General features: G+C 40.0%; 1 protein-coding gene across 1 annotated transcript in view; it reads left to right on the top strand.

The window, feature by feature from the left end:
• LOC128742380 (zinc finger protein rotund) overlaps positions 1 to 12,592 on the top strand; it is a 135,502-nt gene extending 122,910 nt beyond the window's left edge. The window contains exon 6 of the mRNA XM_053838724.1: positions 11,357 to 12,592. Coding sequence (XP_053694699.1) covers positions 11,357 to 12,592 — 1,236 coding nt within the window. The remainder of the gene's footprint in view (positions 1 to 11,356) is intronic.
• The last annotated feature ends 7,140 nt before the right edge of the window (positions 12,593 to 19,732 follow it).

The raw sequence follows: 19,732 nt of genomic DNA, 5'->3' as shown, positions 1-19,732 counted from the left end.
TTTGCCACGTGAGTGGTTATGCAGAAAGACGCTACGAGACTGTGTGTTTGCGAGTGTGTACAGGGTGTTCAATAAGTTCGAATACAACTTTTCATCGTTGTGTAAGTGGCATCATGTGCATTCTGTGTATTGGTATTGGTGTCAGCTTTAACCTTATATATAGGCTAACCGACGCACAAGGTGTCGACTTGATGTCATTTGTTATTTTTTTACCTCGCGCGATGAAGGAGTACTGCAAAGTCGTAGTAAAGTTGTTTGCGAGAGGTGAGCGACCCGGCGACATATTTCGGCAGTTGAAATCCCACGGGGTGAAGCGGAATTTCATCTATAACACCGTTCGTCGGTACCGGGAGGTGGGCTCGGGCAAGGATCGTGCTAGATCCAGCTGGCCGCGTTCGGTGAGGACGCCAGCAGCCATCAAGGTGGTGAGGGAGCGGGTTCGTCGAAAAATTAACCGCTCGATCCGGAAGACCGCTGTTGACCTGGATGTGTAGATTGGGACTGCCCACATCATCATGGCGAAGGACCTGGGATGCAAGCCGTATAAGAAACGCAAGGTTCACGGGGTAACGGAGGCTACAACGAAGAAGGGGCTGAACAGAGCAAAACTGATACTTTCGCGGCACGCTGATCAGGGGTTCGTGTTTGCTGATCAGAAACTTTTCAACTGGCAACAGCTGCACAATGTCCAAAATGATCGGCTGTGAGCGCCGACGTTGGCCAGCATCCCCCCATCCCATATAAACATCCCGCGGTTCCAGAGTGCCGTGTCGGTGATGGTTTGGGGGGCCGTATTCAAGCGTGGGAAGCTTCCACTGGTGTTACTCGAGAAAAACGTGAAAATCAACGCCGCGTACTATAAGACCGAGGTTCTGGAGAAGGTTGTGGCCCCGACACTTCGTGACCTCTACGGGAAAGATCATTACATCTTTCAATAGGATGGCGCACCGGCCCACACGGCGAATATCGTCCAAGCGAGGTGTCGGGAGAATTTGACTGATTTTCTCGATAAGACTTTGTAGCCTCCAAGCTCCCCGGATCTTAATCCCCTGGACGTACATGCTGGCCAAGCAGAGCGAACATAAAGTGAGCACTATGGACCATTTTAAGAAGCTTATTTCCAAGTTCTGGGACGAGTGCCTATGGACCAGGTGCGTGCCACGTGTGATTCTTTTGAACATCTCAAGCTCGTCATAAAGCACAAAGGGGGGGGGGGTGCTTCCACCAAAGTGTATTCGAACCCACAACACCCGCCGAATCCGGTTATAATCTCATATTATAGCTTGGTTCGACTCATGCACCTTCCAGCATTGGACAAAAGGTAGGAGTCAAAACGACTAGTTGTTAAGCGTAGCTACCGATATCTCCCCCCCCCTCCTCCTCACCTTTCCGCTCTTCCCCCTCCTTCACCAAACAATTTTCATTTCTTTCCCCTACCGTCCCTTCATCAATTGTAGAACCATCGTTTCAAAAAAATATCAATATATATGAATGACCGCATTTCAAGGTCAAGACTAAAACATGAGATTAGTCTATCATCTAAATATGCCGTAACAGAATCAGATTACTATTGAAGCACGACAGGCGACTTTATAATTAATATAAAACGTAATCTGTGAGCAATTACGCAGTAATGCAGGATTATAACGCAATGTAGTTGAATATCTAGCTGTATCCAATTCTTGCGAGACGTAATTTATGATTAACCATTCTTTAATAGCACTACGATTATGAAATGTTTGTTCTACCATGCACAATGCGACAGGGCTAATAGTGAAATTATCGTAACAAATAGTTACGCTAGTTGTTATAACTGCACTTTATTGTTTCACTGCCAGTTGCAGATTAACTTAATTATATTAACTTAAAGAGTCACATAACATTGGTTATGTGTCGCCAAAATGGTCCTCAACTGATAGTCTTCTCTTTTGGGTCCCCTTGCTTTGACCCTTTTCGGTCTTATTTTAAAGTTTTACTGATATAAATATTATATTTGTTATTTGTTATTTATTTATTCGTACAATTCATCGGACAATTTGGGTCTAAATTAACACTTAAAGGTTACTTAATTGCTAGTATTTACATTGTCAAGTGCAAGAGTTCGTTGGCGGTAAATGCGTGATGGTTCGTCAAAATTAAAAAAGTCAGCAAAGCAGTTGAATTGTCTGATCATGGGAGCGCTGAGAGAGTTGGCAGCATATTGCGTTGAATAGGAGTCTTCTTGTAGCATCATTCTGGGTCGTAAAATTCTTGAAGTGGCGTAGAGTCCGATTTACGATAGGATGTCCGCTGCGTCATATTCGCCAGTTAAAGCTTGCAGCAGCCATAAATTGCGAAACCTGTCTACGTCGACCTAGTGTGCTTAAACCCAACAAACGACAGAGGGCTTCGTACGGTGTTAAATATTGCTGATCCCTCCAAGGAAGATGACGAAGTGCATGACGAACAAATTTTCGCTGTTCGTTTTCCAGTCTGGCGGACCAGATAGACTCATGCGGGTTCCAAACGATGCTCGCAAATTCCAGTGTCGACGGTACAATAGAGCAATAGAGAGCTTTGAAGCAAAGCGCGTCATTGAGTTTCCCAGCGATCTTAAATGTGAACCCAAGACTACAATTGGACTTGTCAATGATGGCAGAAATGTGGGACTTCATGGTGAGTTTCTCGTCAAGTAATACTCCAAGATCCTTGACCTATTCTACCCTATTCAGTTTGGCTCTGGAAATTTAATAATCGAACTCTATAGCGCTTCTAGTGTGATGGATACTGATGACTCAACATTTCTCCACACTCAGTAACAATTGATTCCTTACGCACCAGTCACTAAACGAGTCCAGAAGCTTGTGCAACACTCTGCAGTCTTCGATCCTTCTGACGCCAAGATAGATTTTTAGATCATCAGCGAAGAAAAGCCTTCCACCTTCATTGAGTAGTAAAGCTGCATCATTTATGTAGATACAGAATAGCAGTGGTCCCAAATTGTTACCCTATGCCACGCCAGAACCATTTGTAAACGCGGCAAACCGGCAGTTTCCAAGTTGTACGAATAGTTGCCTATCCTTAAGGTAAGTTTCCAACCATCTGCACAATCTTGTGGTACACCCAAGTTTCTTCAACTTGCTCGAAAGAATAGAATGATTAACGGTATCAAAAGCGGCTTTCAAATCAGTATCAACTGTATCCACTTGCGTTTTGGAGCTTATACTATTTAAGCAGAAAGATGTGAAGTTCACCAAATTCGTTTCAACAGATCGCCCAGGAAAGAATCCATATTGTAGTGTGCTTATATAATTCTGGTTGGCTACTAATAAAGTGCCTTTCATAACAATCTCGAATATTTTCGATTCAGTACACAAAGTGGTTATTCCTCTGTAATGTAATGTAATTGAACTGAAAATGTTCTGTAGTACATCTAAAAAATGTTTTATAATTGGAAGCTTTGTGCTGAAATGCTTTATTTTCAATAGGCCCCACTTGCCTCGGGTGCTCTGAAGTGCCACCTTTATTTCAACCCATATATTTATTGCTGTTTGCCAAATTATACAACTAGATTTCGTGTGTAACTTGTTAATACACCAATTATGTTTACCTACTGTCAGAAAACCATGTACCTTTACGAAAGCCTGGATCAAAACATCATTTATAGAAAGACTAGATGACCCGGCGCGTGTTGCTGCGCCATTCTAAAAAGGGGGTAGATGCATAATGCTGAAGGTAATTGTAATCTTGCAACCAACAGCTTTTTTGCGACAAACCAAGATATTCCTAAATCATACCGCAAATTTCTGAGACCACGTAGCAACTAATAATGTAAAGTATATACTGGACACTATCACTTATTGTTCTTACAAAATAAATTTTTATTAGTTCAATAGTTCTTACGTTGCACGAAAGTGCTACGAAAGTGAAACCACGTAGCAATTTTAGTTTTTTTACTAACCCTTAAAATAGCGAAGCTATCAAAAACGCAATAAATATCAGTGAAGTTCGTTTGAAAACAGTTGAAAACTGGTCAGAAACCATAGACTTAGAGTAATTTTAACATTTTTTTCTTTATATTTACATTTCAACAATGTATTTTTTCTTCAATTTGGTTTTTAAAATAATTATTACTTTTTCTCACAATTTTGTTCCAAATTTATTCTATCTTTTCGTATGGGCGGAATCATCTAGTTTTTGGTGGTATTGTTATTGACTAATGTTTTATGGAAGAATCTAAAATTTCTCGAACTCGATTACTTTTTGAATTATGCAAAAAAAAATTGTTTCATTTGTATGGGAGCCCCCCCCCCCCTCCCTTCTAAAAGGGAAGGGGTCTCAATCCACCATAGAAAAAATCCTGTCTCTAGAAAGCCCCACATGTCAAATTTGGTGCCATTTGCTTAATTAACAGTCGGTTTATGCAGAAATTTTTGTTTTATTTGTATGGGAGCCCCCCCTACTAAAAGGGGAGGGGTCTCAAATCACCACAGAAAAAAAAATCCTGTCTCTAGAAAGTCCCACATGTCAAATTTGGTGCCATTTGCTTGTTTAACAGTCGAGTTATGCAGAAATTTGTGTTTCATTTGTATGTTAGCCACCCCTCTTAAAAGACAGAGGGGTCTCAATCTACCATAGACAAAGTTTCTGCCTCCAAAAACCTTCACATGCCAAATTTGATGCCATTTGCTTGATTAGTTCCCGAGTTATGCAGAAATTTATGTTTCATTTGTATGGGAGCCCCCCCTTCTAGAGGGGGAGGGGTCTCAAATCTTGCTAACAACATTCCTCACATCAGATGTAATGCGTATGTAAGTTTCATCAAAATCCATCGGGCGGTTTGCGAGTCTATACCGTTTCCTTCGTTTCTCTCCGCTCGCTGCTCAACACTTTCAGCTCTTCTCTTAATCCTCTACGTTCTGTTTCCCTTAGTCCTTTTTGGTGGCATACTTTTAAAATGTTATGTTAAGTTTTGTAAAATACAGACAATGCTGCAAAAGCTTTGATTTTAGGTATGTAAAATTCAACAAATTAATTGGTGCTGACATGAGATTGCTTTGATGTTTTTGCTTTTTCGACAGTAGTGAATGTATGCGATTGAAATGAAGTTTGTTCCATATGCAGTATTTTCGAAATTTTGAAAACTTCCATATACAGAAATTGAACAAAACCATGCTAACAACATTCCTCACATCATACGCAACGTATATGCCAAGTTTCATCAAAATCCGTCGAGCGGTTTGCGAGTCTATACCGGACACACGAACAGCATTTCATTTTTATATATATATATCTATACCTATAAAGAAGGATTTCTGTCTGTCTGTCTGTCTGTCTGTCTGTCTGTCTGTCCGTATGTTCCTTATAGAATCGAAAACTACTGAACCAATCGGCATGAAAATATGCATGTAGAGGTTTTTTGGGGCCAGGAAAGGTTTTACTGATGGTTAGAAACCCCTCCCCCCACTAAGAGGGGGGGCTCCCATACAAATGAAACACAAATTTCTGCATAACTCGACAACTAATCAAGCAAATAGAACAAAATTTGGCATGTGGGTGTTTTCGGTGACAAGAATTTATTCTATGGTGAATTGAGACCCCTCCCCTCTTTATAAGGGGAATTATAACTCCTCTCCTCTTTAAAAGGGGGGCTTCCATTCAAATTTCCTCATAACTCGAGAACTAATCAAGCAAATGGAACCAAATTTGGCATGTAAAGGTTTTCGAGGGCAAGAATATTTTCTATAGTAAATTAGGACCCCTCCCCACTTTAAGAGGGGGGGCTCCTGTACAAAAGAAACACAATTTTCCTCATAACTCGAGAAGTAATTAAGCAAATAGAACCAAATTTGGCATGTGGGTGTTTTTGGAGACAAAAATTTGTTCTATGATGAATTGGGACCCCTCCCCGTTTTAGGAGGGGGGATCCTATACACATGAAATACAAATTTCCTTATAACTGAAGAACTAATCAAGCAAATGGAACAAAATTTGGCATGTGAAAGTTTTCGAGGGCAAGAATATTTTCTATGGTAAATAAGGACCCCTCCCCACACTAAGAGGGGGGGCTCCCATACAAATGAAATACAAATTTCCTCATAACTCGAGAACTAATCAAGCAAATGGAACCAAATTTGACACGTGGGTGTTTTTGGAGACAAAAATTTTTTCTATGATGAACTGGGACCCCTCCTCACTTTAGGAGGGGGGGCTCCTATACAAATGAAATACAAATTTCCTCATAACTCGAGAGCTAATCAAGCAAATGAAACCAAATTTGGCATGTGAAAGTTTTCTAGGGCATGAATATTTTCTATGGTGAATTAGAACCCCTCCCCACTTTAAGAGGGGGGGGGCTCCTATACAAACGAAATACAAATTTCCTCATAACTCGAGAACTAATCAATCAAATGGAACCAAATTTGGCACGTGGGTGTTTTTGGAGACAAAATTTTTTTCTATGATGAATTGGGACCCCTACTCACTTTAGGAGGGGGGCTCCTATACAAACGAAATTCAAATTTCCTCATGACTCGAGAACTAATCAAGCAAATAGAACCAAATTTGGCATGTGGAGGTTTCTGGAGGCAAAAATATTTTCTATGATGAATTAGGACCCCTTACCTTTTTAAGAGGGGGGGCTCCTATACAAATGAAAAACAAATTTCCTCATAACTCGAGAACTAATCAAGCAAATGGAACCAAATTTGACATGTAAGTGGCTTTGGACGCAAGATTTTTTTCTATGGTGAATTGAGACCCCTCTCTTCTTTAGAAAGCGTGTTATGGCCCATCTCCCCTTTAAGAGAGTGGGCTTCCATACAAATGAAATGCAAAGTTACTCTTATCTCGAGAACAAATCAATCAAATGGAACCAAATTTGGCATGTGGGAGTTTTAGATGGCAGAAATTTTTTCTATGGTGAATTACGATCCCTTCCCCTTTTAAGAGAGGAACTCCCATACAAATGAAATTCAAATTTCCTTATAACTTGAGAACTAATCAAGCAAATGGAACCAAATTTGGCATGTGGGAGATTTTGGAGTCTTGAATTTATTTTATGATAGTTAGAGACCTCTCACCCCTGTGGTAGGGGGATATGGACTCTCATACAAATAAAACAGAAATTTTTGCGAAACTCAAAAACTAATCGAACTCGAGAAATTCTAGAGTCTTCCATAAAACATTAGTCAATACAAGACCACAAAAACTATCTATAGTAACACTAGATCATTCAGGACGAGACGGTCGCGAGTGTTGCCGGTGACCCGCCGTCGGAAGCGCCGCCCACTGGGGGGCTTGCAAAACTCGAGATTGTGACAAAGATCATCCGAGATTCATGATTTATGTACAACACAGGTTAATTTGTGGCAATACGAAGTTTGTCGGGTCAGCTAGTATAATATATATAAGATAAGATATAAGAAGATAAGATAAGATAAGATATAAGATAAGATGCGTCCATCATTTATAGAAAGATGCGAAAGCTGAGGCCCAAAGTAAAAGTTCAATTTTGGTGTTTGGAAAGCCAATTAAAAATAAACTATAATTTTAATTTATGCGTTGGAGTTGTATCTTTTGTTTCTAGAAAGTTTTATTAGAGAAAATCAGTTATGAGCTCCGTTCCTACTTACCCCGTATTCCCACTTGCACCGGGGTACCTTATCACCCTAATGAAACCACCACACTCAAAAAAATCGGCACGTCAAGGCTCCGCTTTTGACGTTTAAATGGCTCCCGATTTTTGTATCCGCCGACCTATATATATAGTAACTGTAGTAAACCCCAGTACACAAAAGCACGCATAATATTTAATAAGCATATCGCTCACTCAATAGCGGTTATTGCCAAAAGAAATGCAGTGCGGGTCATACAGCATACACCCGGGCGATATCACAATAAATCAACGATACTGGTCGCAGTGATGAGTCCAAACATTAGTTGCCGAATGTTTACCCGAGGAGGGCGGCTTTGTCGCAAGGTATAAACCGTCGATAGTTGTGAGCGCACGTGTAGGGTAGGACTGTCCAGAACGCACCGTGGGGGTAGAATGGCCCATGGTATTAATTGCTTAAAAACGCGGAAACTATTTGGTAAAATTATGAATGCGCATTTTATTTTGGTGTAAACCACGCTAATTCATAATTATGTAGCATTTAAAAGCATCAAACATAGCCACATCCAATAAAATCAAGCGATTATCCGCGATCTCATTCCACATGTAAGAAATCACGGTTTTCTCTTAAGCTTTTACCACTAGTCGGTATGCAAATTTCATAATAAATACAGTCTATCTAATTGATATACTGTCATACTCGATGATTCACCACAAAAACGGCATTAACTATGCATATTTTTCACATATATTGCAAAAAACTTCAAAATACAAAACAGGGGCAGAATGCATCACAGCTGGATCGAACAGTAATAAAATATTTTTAATTTGCAGTACATCTGTTTGTTTTTGTTTCGGATTATTTATGAAAAATGTAGCAATATTATGTATTGTATAGGACTTAGAATTTGCCTTAAACCTAATTGTACATTGTTTAACTTACAATATTTCATCACACATCAGTTGGAGAAAAGTAGATGATTAAATTTTATTGCCAATTATGTTGAGTAATGAACCCATTATGTCCCTGTAAATAAGCGTTTGCAACAAACGCTACAACGAACGCTTTCGCCATTTCGGCAGCCTAGTTTTAGGAGTTTATCCAACACGTGATTGAATGGTAAATTTTTTGGTTGCATTTAACGCCTAGCTGGGCAAACTTGGAGCGTTTTGTCCACGGGCTTTGGCGTTCTGCAGGGCTTGTTCATTCACTTTCACTCAATGTTGATTCATTTGACAGTACCGTCTCAGTCGAGCAAAATTTGACAAAGTTATTTATGGGAAATTTGTAGAACCAGTTATTATCTACAATTTTGGTGAATAAAGTTTTACTGTATCTTTTGTATTTACGGTGCTACAATGCTAGTACCTTATTAGTGACTAAATGAATGCTCATTTATTTACTAATGACGTACTAGCATTGTAGCATCGTAACTACAACAGACACAGCAAAACTTTATTCAGCAAAATTGAAGATGATAACTAGTTCTACAAATGTTCCATATACAACTTTGTTAAATTTTGCTCGGCTGAGACCGTACTGTCAAATGAATCAAAATTGAGTCAAAGTGAATGAACAAGCCCTGGCGTTCTGCCTCACATAATGATTTTGACTCTTGCCAAAAATCGTCAAAAATAACAAAAAATACTAGTTTTTGTTAGGAAATTTCACCAGGAGTAAGTGTAAAAAAGATCCCAAAATCTTCTAGAAGTTGAAAAACGTGGAACAAACACGCCGTTGCTCTGCAAAATGATGTTTCGCTTAAGCAGTGCATTCTGCACCACCTTACCCTACTGCTACTAGGTAATGGTCCGAGTCGATATCCGCACCCGCATGGAGAGCGTACGTTGGTGATTTTCGTGAAATGCCCTCGTTGAGAATATGGTCGATTTGGTTCGTAGTTCACTGGTCAGGTGATCTCCAGGTGGCTTTGTGGATGTCTTTGTGGGGAAAGAAGGTGCGTTTGACCACCACCCAAGAAGTTGCTTTTTAATCTACCTCACATCTATTTAAAAAAATTACCGTTATCCGGGGATACTTGCAACACCGGGGTTACTTGCAACACTTTGGCGCATCGCGCTTTTGACAGCTCTAACGCATTTGTTTGTTAACATAACCATTTGTACCCAATGCCATTTTAAAGAAGGGATGTTTACCTATTGTTTAGTTAAGTTTAATCCATTACATCATTGTTTTGCTTGTTTTTATACGATTGGAAAGTAATTTCACTTTCAGAGTAGGAAAAATGGATGTGCAAAGTTGCGTCAGTTCATTGACATGGAATTATTTTTTATTATTTGGTTCCTGTACACAATAAGTGCATCATATAAGCTAACAAATAGCAACTTTGAGCTTTGTTTATATTTTGAACTTGGAGAAGAAACGATGAATTCGTGTTGTTACTTCCAATATGGCACGGCTTGCAGCACTTGTAAAAATGAAAATTATCGTAATAGACAGTATGTACAAAGTAAGTTTGCATCTGTACGATATTATTTTGTCTACCACCATCTCCAGAAAAATTAAAATTGTGAAAAATTCCACGTGCCTGGAAACGGCAATTTGGAGTTCGCCGACATGCTGCATTTTAATCGAATATCTTTAAAAAAGCGATAGACGAAATTGGGAAACAAAAAACGCCTCCAGTATCTCTTGTTTTACTACAAATACATTCAAAATATCACAAAATAGTCATTCGCGGTTTGAAATCAGATATAAAATCATAAGAAATGCAAAATCAGAAAAGTGTTGCAAGTAACCCCGTTTACTGGGTAACTTGCAACACCCCTATTTTCGGTTCATTCTGCAGATTCACTTAGTTTATATTTTTTCTCATAGTCATAAATCAAAAGTATTCACCACTATACAAGTTTTGGCTACTTACATTTGGACCTAAACGCTATACTTCGAAAGTTATACTAAGTCAAAGTTCAAAAGTGTTGCAAGTATCCCCGGATGACGGTACATTATTTGCGATTCCACTTAATCCAGCCGCCTCCACAAACTGTAAGCGGATGGGATCGCATGGTTATTTATGGCCGATTAGCGGCTAACTTTTGAAAATTATGTCTTAAAACTCGCTCACTATAATGTCTATCGAACAAGTAATACGACTTACAATATGAAGATTCTATTCCCACGAATTGAATAAATTTTACCGACCAGTGATATTTAAATTATTCCAAACAATTTCCCTATTGTTCGGCATTTCATGTACAGCTGTAAACTAAAACAGACAACGAAAACGAAATCAACGGCAATCGCTAGCTAAATAACGATTCAAAGTTAGTAATGAGAATAATGCTCTCAGCGAAAGCGCCTGTCCGTAAGTTTCAAGCGAGCGAGCGAGAGTTTAAAGGGCCTCTTCCTTCCTGCAACGCAACGGCTGCTGCAGCTCAATAGTGATATAAACAAAGACCAAGTTAGAACGATGTCGAGCGCGAGTTGTAAAAAAACCTTAATTTTCACTCCGCCCAAAAGCCATCACAACCCAGAGGCAGGGAAAGTTCGAAAAGTACTTTGTTTGAATTATTTCTGCTATGCAAGTTGTAGTGGCGTTCTCTGACTAGCGCAGCCTGGCAGTGATCCTTTTGATGGAAGGATTAATTGCGAACACTTCCAGTGGCATTTGATTATACGCGCAGCATAGGAGGTGGGATGTTCTTCTTGTTTTTGAAAATTTTCCAGAAATTTCAATGACAGCAACGAGAACGAACGTTCGAAATGAATAATGCTGACACTTTCTTCACTTTCTTTTTCAGATTTTTACATCGAAAGCGGATCTCCAGCTACATACGCAAATTCACATGCGCGAAGCAAAACCCTATAAATGTTCCCAATGCAATAAGGCGTTCGCCAATTCGAGCTATCTGTCGCAGCACACCCGGATACATCTGGGCATCAAACCGTACCGTTGCGAAATTTGCCAGCGGAAATTCACCCAGTTATCGCACCTACAGCAGCACATCCGAACACACACAGGTGACAAACCATACAAATGTCGACATCCGGGCTGTTTGAAGGCCTTCTCCCAGCTATCCAATCTGCAATCACACTCCCGCTGCCACCAAACAGACAAACCGTTCAAGTGCAACTCGTGCTACAAGTGTTTCTCCGATGAACCTTCTCTTCTGGAACACATCCCGAAGCACAAAGAATCAAAGCACTTGAAGACACACATCTGTCAGTATTGCGGTAAATCGTACACCCAGGAGACGTACCTATCCAAGCACATGCAAAAGCACGCAGAACGAACCGACAAGCGGCCTCCCATCGGCACACGCAGCAGTAGTAGTTCATTGAATCTGAACACGGCTACTACTGCACCACCGGTCATGACGGGTGGCGAAAATCCTTATTGGCCCAAGGTAAGTCCAGATTCTGCAGCCACCCTAACGGACGTCATGACGCAGCAGCAACAGCAGCAGCAACAACAACAACAGCAGCAGCAAGCAGCCCAACAACCCCAGCAGCAGACGCAGCAACAACCCCAGAGCCATCACGATTTCAACCTGAGCCAGCAAACCAATGCCAACAATCAAACTCCGAACGGACACAATCCGGGCGGCGAATTGCATCACCATCGCGAGGAGAACGTCGAGGATCTGGTCGTTGGTGGCCGACAGAATCCGTCCAGCATGAACGGAAACCTTTCGATTCCGCCCTCCTCGACACCGATGTCAACCGGTGGCTACGACACCGGCAGCATAGCGAAAGCAACTTCGAACTCCGCATTTACACCGATCAACGCAATGCCACCGCACAGTTTGAACAGTCTGCAGCACCACCATCAGCTGGCTCAGCGGCCGTATCTGTACGATGCGATCAGCTTCCAGAACCAGAAATCGATCAACCAAAGTCCGTCGAATACGTTCCCGAACCAGCTGATCTCGCTGCATCAGATTCGAAACTATGCCCACCAACCGGGCGGTGGTTTGATGGCGGGAGAGCACCTACTGGGGGTGACCGTTGGAGCCGGTGGAAAGGATAAGGGTTAGGCGCGCGACGATGACGTGCTTGCGGGTAGGTGGATTTGACGCGGAGCGTCGTAACGGGTTTCTTGTGTTCGTGTGAAATGAGATTTTGTGCTCAAAAGTATGATTTCCTTTCTAGAACTATATGTATTTGCGTACCAGCAGTACGAAAAGTGGTTCAATCGAGTTCAGTGTGTCATATCGTTGACTTATTTAAATGCTTGGCGTTATATATTTTTTATATGATAAAGTTTATTTATTTATTCAGTAGCATGAGCTTTTTGTCTGCTATCTCGAAAAGTCATAATTGTTAAAAAGAATAATTCTAAAAACTCTACATACCCCAGTCTTGATCGGAGTCCCCTACTAGCATAGTTGTTAAAAACTAATTGTGGTAAACGATTAATGACTAATTTCAGTCATATGTAAATAGGTTGCAGCAGCCAGAACCGATAAATGTGTGCTACTTGAGTCACCATCGTTTTTGGCTCCCAGCCACAAGTGCACCTGTTTTCGTTCGGGAAATCCTTAGAATGAAAGAAAAACAAAACAAAGCCTATCTTCTTTATCTAGGCGCGACCCTCTTATCAATGACGCCTCTTATTATTATCCCCTTCTTATCACTCAGCCACTTGTATATCGGTTATCAGCTCTAAAGCTCTTTTTGCTTAGTAAGAAAATCATCCTCAGGGTGCATCCCCTCCTTCCCCCTTCTCTCTCTCTCTCTCTCTCTCTCTCTCTCTCTCTCTCTCTCTCTCTCTCTCTCTCTCTCTCTCTCTCTCTCTCTCTCTCTCTCTCTCTCTCTCTCTCTCTCTCTCTCTCTCCCCCTCCAAGCCCCCACTTGTATAGTAAATTTCCTAACACACGGGTACTCTTTCTAACGAACACGTCATATATAAAAATCCTTTCGGACTCTCGCTCTTATTTATTCATGCACTTTAACGAGTTTTTGCGAGTGTAAATTTAGCTTACAGCCACGGTCGTCCCTTTCACTCGTCATTGCAGCCTCAGCTAGTAAGATGAAAAATGCGTTGGAGTTGTATTTTTCATTTCTAGAAAGGTTCATTAGAGAAAATCAGTTATGAGCTCCGTTCCCACTTACCCCGTATTCCCACTTGCCCCGGGGTACCTTGTCACCCTAATGAAACCACCAAAATCACAATAGTTTGCTATAACGTAAAAATACGTAATTTTTCAGGCATAATGTCTTTGGAGAAGTTGAGTAATAAATTATAGCGCATCTTTCTGCACTATTAAGATGACCGTGAATTCCCCAGTAAACCATTTGGTTTGTACATCTCGATTGCAACTGAGAAATACGACATCATATCTGAACGAAAAAGTTATATTTCAGGTCAGATAAGAGCAAATATGTACCAAAGTGGAGGCAATATACGTAGGAAAATTTTGACGATTATTTTTAATTCTATCTTGCATTTTATACAGCGGTTTTTATAACACGCAACTTAATACTCCTGAATATATGATTGAGATATAACTAAATATTGCAATCATCTATACTGCTTGATAATTCACAGTCATGAGTTGTATATGAGGACACGCACGACTGCAAAACAACTTATTGTTCACTTTGTTTTGACATACTCTAATCATTATGCAATTCCAGTGTTAAATCGGCATGAAAACGATTTAATGTGAACTGATACAAACTTTTTGTTTTTTTTTTTAAATAATTTCAAAAAAATTCTTTTCAACCAAAAAGTATGTGTGTTCTACATACTAAAATAAGCAACTCTATTGAATAATGTAACTATCTATCTTTTGCTGATTGCAAAATATAATGATGTGTTTTTAAAGAACATTTAAAAATCTATTATACTCAATAACTTTGCACACAATTTTTTTTATTGCTTTCAAATGTTCTACAAAGTTATTTAGTATGTTAAAATACCGGGGGGCTCCGTAGCCGCAAGATACTAAGATGCTAGCACAGACTAACAGACGTAACACTTCGAACAAATTTTCTAACAAAACATCGTTTCAATGACACTCCTAAAACTTGGAAAAAACACTAGCATCACCTGGTGAAGTCTTCGCGCTACGCCAGAGTAGGTTGCTATAAATTTAGCAATGCTATAAATTTACTTGTATACTATCTAACAACAGCGCCAGCGCAACCGAGTGGCGTTCTCGCGCAGCGACTGTTGTTTGAGTCTTGGCTTAAGCGAAAATTTGAAATGCTCGTTTTTATTGACGATGGAATGAAGCTTCAATGTTACGTCTGTTAGTCTGTGATGCTAGTAAGATGAAAAAAGTAATGCAAAATCTGCATCCCAGTGTGCCGCAACCCGCAAGCCCTCACCGGCAGTTGGCTGCTCACGAGTTCTTTGCCTCGTAAGCGGGCAGCGCAGAAAGACGCTATGAGAGTGTGCGTTCGCGAGTGTGTAGGTAGTCGAATGTCTGCACACAGCAACGGAGGTTGTTTTTCGTACGCTTGCGTTAGCGGCGTAAGCATTGGGTGCTATTAGAGAAAACTGAAATGAGAGAATGGCCACATTACCTAATAACTTGCATCTTTGAACCAACGACACTCATTGATGATAGAAGCCAGCTTACCCTGCCGATCGGGCTGTCATCATATTAAACTTGAGAATTAGTGAACAGAGGTGATTCAGAGTTTCGCGTACAAAAAAGACGGAATCAGGGTAAATTAACCATTAGTTGACCCTTTAGCGCTTGAGCTGTCTTTTTCTATGAATTATCTTGAGCTGGTAATGCTAAATACTTAACCGATATCACTTACTATTAGTATTACCACAGACAAACAGACATAATACTCGTTTTCCATTCTTCGCACGGATTAATAACCGTCATTTCAAATTTGGACTTAGTTGGGAATGTCTCCGTTTTGGTCAAATTGGCGCTTTTTAACGAAATAAGGGGAATAACCCATAAAAAATACTTGCTAGTTCAAGGGATACTCCAAGCAAAGCAAAGCAAAGCCTAGGTGCCAATTCCGTTATCGAAATTTGACCTTCTGTTTTTATACGACAGACTTCGCAACCAGCTGTTAGAATACAGGACAGTGCAGGATCAGTGCTACGATCCTACTGACTCCAACAGCCTCTCCTAGCCGAGATTCGAACGTACGACGACTGGCTTATTAGACCAGCGTCTTACCTCGAGGCCAACTAGGAGGCAAGGGATACTCCAGTTGGAACTAAATTAAATAAAAAGGAAACTAATCCAATTAATTCTACTATGTATATTTATTCTTGACAGATACGTATTTCGCCTACGACACTGAGCAAGCCTGCAAGTCGTAGGCGAAATACGTATCTGTCAAGAATAAATATACATAGTATAATTAAATTGGATAAGTTTTCTTTTATTCAATTCCAGGTTTCGTATTCTACTAAGACGCTCCCAAAACTTCAGTCAATACTCCTATCGCTATTTGATATTTGGTAATGTCGATCATAGATGGTGCTAGTGTTCAAGCAAAATGTAAGGTACGACAATTCTGGTTGATTTTTCTTCCAAGAGTTATGTCTGTTTGACTGTGGTATTACTTTTGATTAAACCTAAAAAAATATCAATTCATGTTGCAAATTTAATATTTTACATATTTTTCAAAAAAGATTGGAATGTCCATTTTCCTTTAATGGATCCTTGTGGTTTACAATAGGATGACAATCGGGTCCATTATAAGAATTCTAGTGCATTTTGCATGGAGAGGACCCACCAATGGCGACATATTTGCACTGTTAACCGAATAATGGACCGTCCACTGCTGGAAATATCAAATTTAAGGCGTTAACAATAAAATTCAGCTAAAATTTTATAAACTAAAATGTATGTTTCATAACATACATATATTTTCAGGTATAAGAAGTTCAAGCTAATAAACGTCGAACTTATACCTGGGGTCCATTATAAGTTAACTTACCATATTTTTGCTTTTGTGATCCACTAAAAAAAATCGGCACGTCGCATCCACGTTAAAAATCATGTCAACTTCTGTACAGCAACTTACGTGAGCTTCATGTACTAGTTAAAGGGAAAATTGATACAACTTACCGGGATCGCACGTAAACTGGTTAGTATGAGTGCCAGTTACCAACAATTCACGTGAATGTTACATGAAAAGTTGTGATGGATGAGAATTACCTATGTTTTCACGTAAACTTGACGTGCTGATTTTTTTGAGTGTCATGCAGGCGTTACCAGTTCGGCATGAGATTTTCTGTAAGTGCGAGCAGCCTACGCAGGACCGGCGCTTCCTTTAGGCAAAACAAGCAGCTGCTTGGAGCGCCACTTCGAGGGGGCGCCATTTCGCCTACATTAAAAAGAACTAGCATTAAGTAAATAAGTGGGTAATATAAAACTTTCTCCCTTCTTCTTTAGCAGCATAAAGCCTCTCTTTTCCTAAAAACCCTCATACATGTACGAACATACTGGTCGAAAATATTGGTAAATTCATGTTCGGACAACACTCTTGCTGTGTATGAGCGCCACGAACCAAGCTATCAAAAGATGTTGGGCTTGTCGCTCAACCTGAATGACCTGCCAACATTTTATTCGTTTCCAACCCAACATATGCGTACGTGTATGGGGCCCTTAAGGCCGATGGAGGTCTAGAAGAGAACAGATTCACATCCGGTATTCTTGCGATGTGACCAAGACCGACCCATTGTACTCTTCCAACTTTCGATAAGTGCACTTTGAGAATCATTCCAAGTAGTGCCTGCAGCGCATGGTTCATGCGCCTACGCCATTCTTTGCTTTCCGTTTGCGCTCCACCTCCTCCTGATGAAAATCTATTCGCAACAAAACACAACAATCATTACACTCAGATAAAATTGGTGGTAATGTTTGATGATATTTGATGGATGATATTAAATTATTTAGAAATTTTTCGGGAGAGATTTTCGAATCTCTCCAGTATCCGCAATCAACAGATTCATCTTCGATAAAGTAGCAAGGTATGAGGACGAAGTTTCTGAAGTAACAGGAAATATGAATCGAACTTTTTCGTTTTTGGAGGTTTATCATTCTAATAATGGGTTTCAAGAAACCGACAATTATTCAAAAGAAATTACGGTTGACTGTGACCAGTGTTGGGAAACCCGCACTTGTGTGGGCTAATTTTCTCGCACACGCGCTCTCGTTCTAATTAACATCCCGGCATAAGCATTCCTTTCGGACTCCCGCTCTTGTTTATTCATGCACTGCACCGACTTTTGCGAGTGTGTATTTAGCTAAGAGCAACGGTCGTCGCTCTTGTACGTCATTGCAGCCTGAGCAACTGATACCAATCATTCGCGAGGACTCGCACTCCCTGCCGCGTTTAGAATCGAGGGCGTCAGATGAGGAAGAAAACAAAAAGGAATGCAAAATCTATATCCGACAAATTGGCTAGCGCCCCTGCGGGGTGAGGTGCTAGAACCTGTTATCTGCTAAGGATAGGAATTAGGATAGGACAAAGAGAATATATTAAACGTTTAATTGACCGGTGGTAATTCGTATGTTTTGGTGCCTTTACACTCAAAGTTCCAAGAAATTGATTTTCTACTCGCGGCATTCCAATTTTATGTTCCGTGATGATTATCTGGGCTCTGAATATTTGACAGGGGAATTTCCCGTTTTGATTCAACCGCCAAAATTGGCTATCTTGGAAATTGCTGAAATTCTTTTCGACACAGATAATTGCTTTGGAGCAACAAACATTTGATTTCACGTTGATATTGTTCGAAATCCTTTTTTCAGCATTGACAGGCAAAAGTTTTTGTTAGAAAAATGTTTTTCGCTTAAATCTGTACATATTGCGATGTACGGAAGATTTATAGGAATATTTTCATTTCTAAGTTCTTTAATTTCAGGGATGGTGAATTTAGCACATCGACTTTTAGTTTTTAAAATGCATTTTTTCGTGTGGTTATATTATTTTCAATATTTTTTTGTGTGGATTCAGGATATTTTCCGAAAAAGTTTTATAATTCTCGAGATATATTTGTTATAAGAAAAAACGAAAAAAAAAGTTTAGTTCTTTTCAAAAGTTAGCCTTGACCAATTCTATTCTTATCTCACACTAAAGCAGCAAATTGCATGAATGAATTCCAAGTTGGAATTTCCAACACATGAATCGAACATTTTTCGTGCCAATAAAGGTCAGGCTAACTGCGCAATATGTACCGCAGAGAGCATTCCCGGGGATCAAGTGTTACCAGAAATGATACCTAATTCCATTCAACTCCTTGAAATCATGAGCAAGGAAGAAAGCGTGGTCCTCCCGTATACACTTTCCATATAGATAATGATTTATTTACAGTCGTAAATAATATCTTTTCTAAAAAATGGGTAAGTGATACTCCGAACCCTCGTAAATGAACTAAAGGCCTTTAAACCAGGAGCCAGGCTGCATTGGGCCAAGGATATAGCGCCTTGTTTTGTTCTATGAAAAAAGATTAAAACACAAACTAGCAAAAATATTACTTTAAATAATATGCGTTGATACTTGAAAGTAAAGTCGTGTGGCTCAATGGTTTGCCGAAAACTACAGTTGTCAGGTACAGGTTGTCAGGAACCGAAACCACACAACCCCGCACCTCATAGCTCAGCATCTCAATTACAAATTGGAGTATTTTCAGGTATGGTCACGTGGAAGCACTAGGTAGGGACTTGGGATGGCCAAAGTTCTGGATTGGACGCTTCTTCCTAGTTGCATTTCCCATTTCATACCCACAAAAGTTAGCCTGGACCAATTTCGGAAAAACTAAGTATGCAAAATTACTTATTTACATGAACTCTTTACGCACGCCAAGTTTCATTGAATTCTAAGACCAGTTGCTACCAGTCCCATAGACAAGTTGACACGGAGTCCGTCATTGTTATACACAGAATTTTCCTTGCATACTCTGACAGCTACTCTAAAGCTATTAAATAACAATAATGACTAACAAGCCTCTGAAAGTACCAATGCGTAAAGCGCATGGAATTAAAATTTCTGAATTTTTCCATTAAATATGATTTATACTCAATGAAAATGCGTTTCATGATTGAAACTGTATGGCGCAAGCATTTTAATGGCATTTTAATTAAATGTTTTGTTGGAATGTACTAACCATACTTTGGAAACCTATGGCAAAATCGAATGGAAATTATTGAATTATATACGAGCAACACTCTTTCCCGAATAGATCG

This window comes from Sabethes cyaneus, chromosome 3 (genome assembly GCF_943734655.1).
Source record: "Sabethes cyaneus chromosome 3, idSabCyanKW18_F2, whole genome shotgun sequence".
Taxonomy (NCBI): Eukaryota; Metazoa; Arthropoda; class Insecta; order Diptera; family Culicidae; genus Sabethes; species Sabethes cyaneus.
The sequence above is the reverse complement of the archived record's forward strand: the minus strand, read 5'-3'. Positions and strand labels throughout refer to the sequence as shown.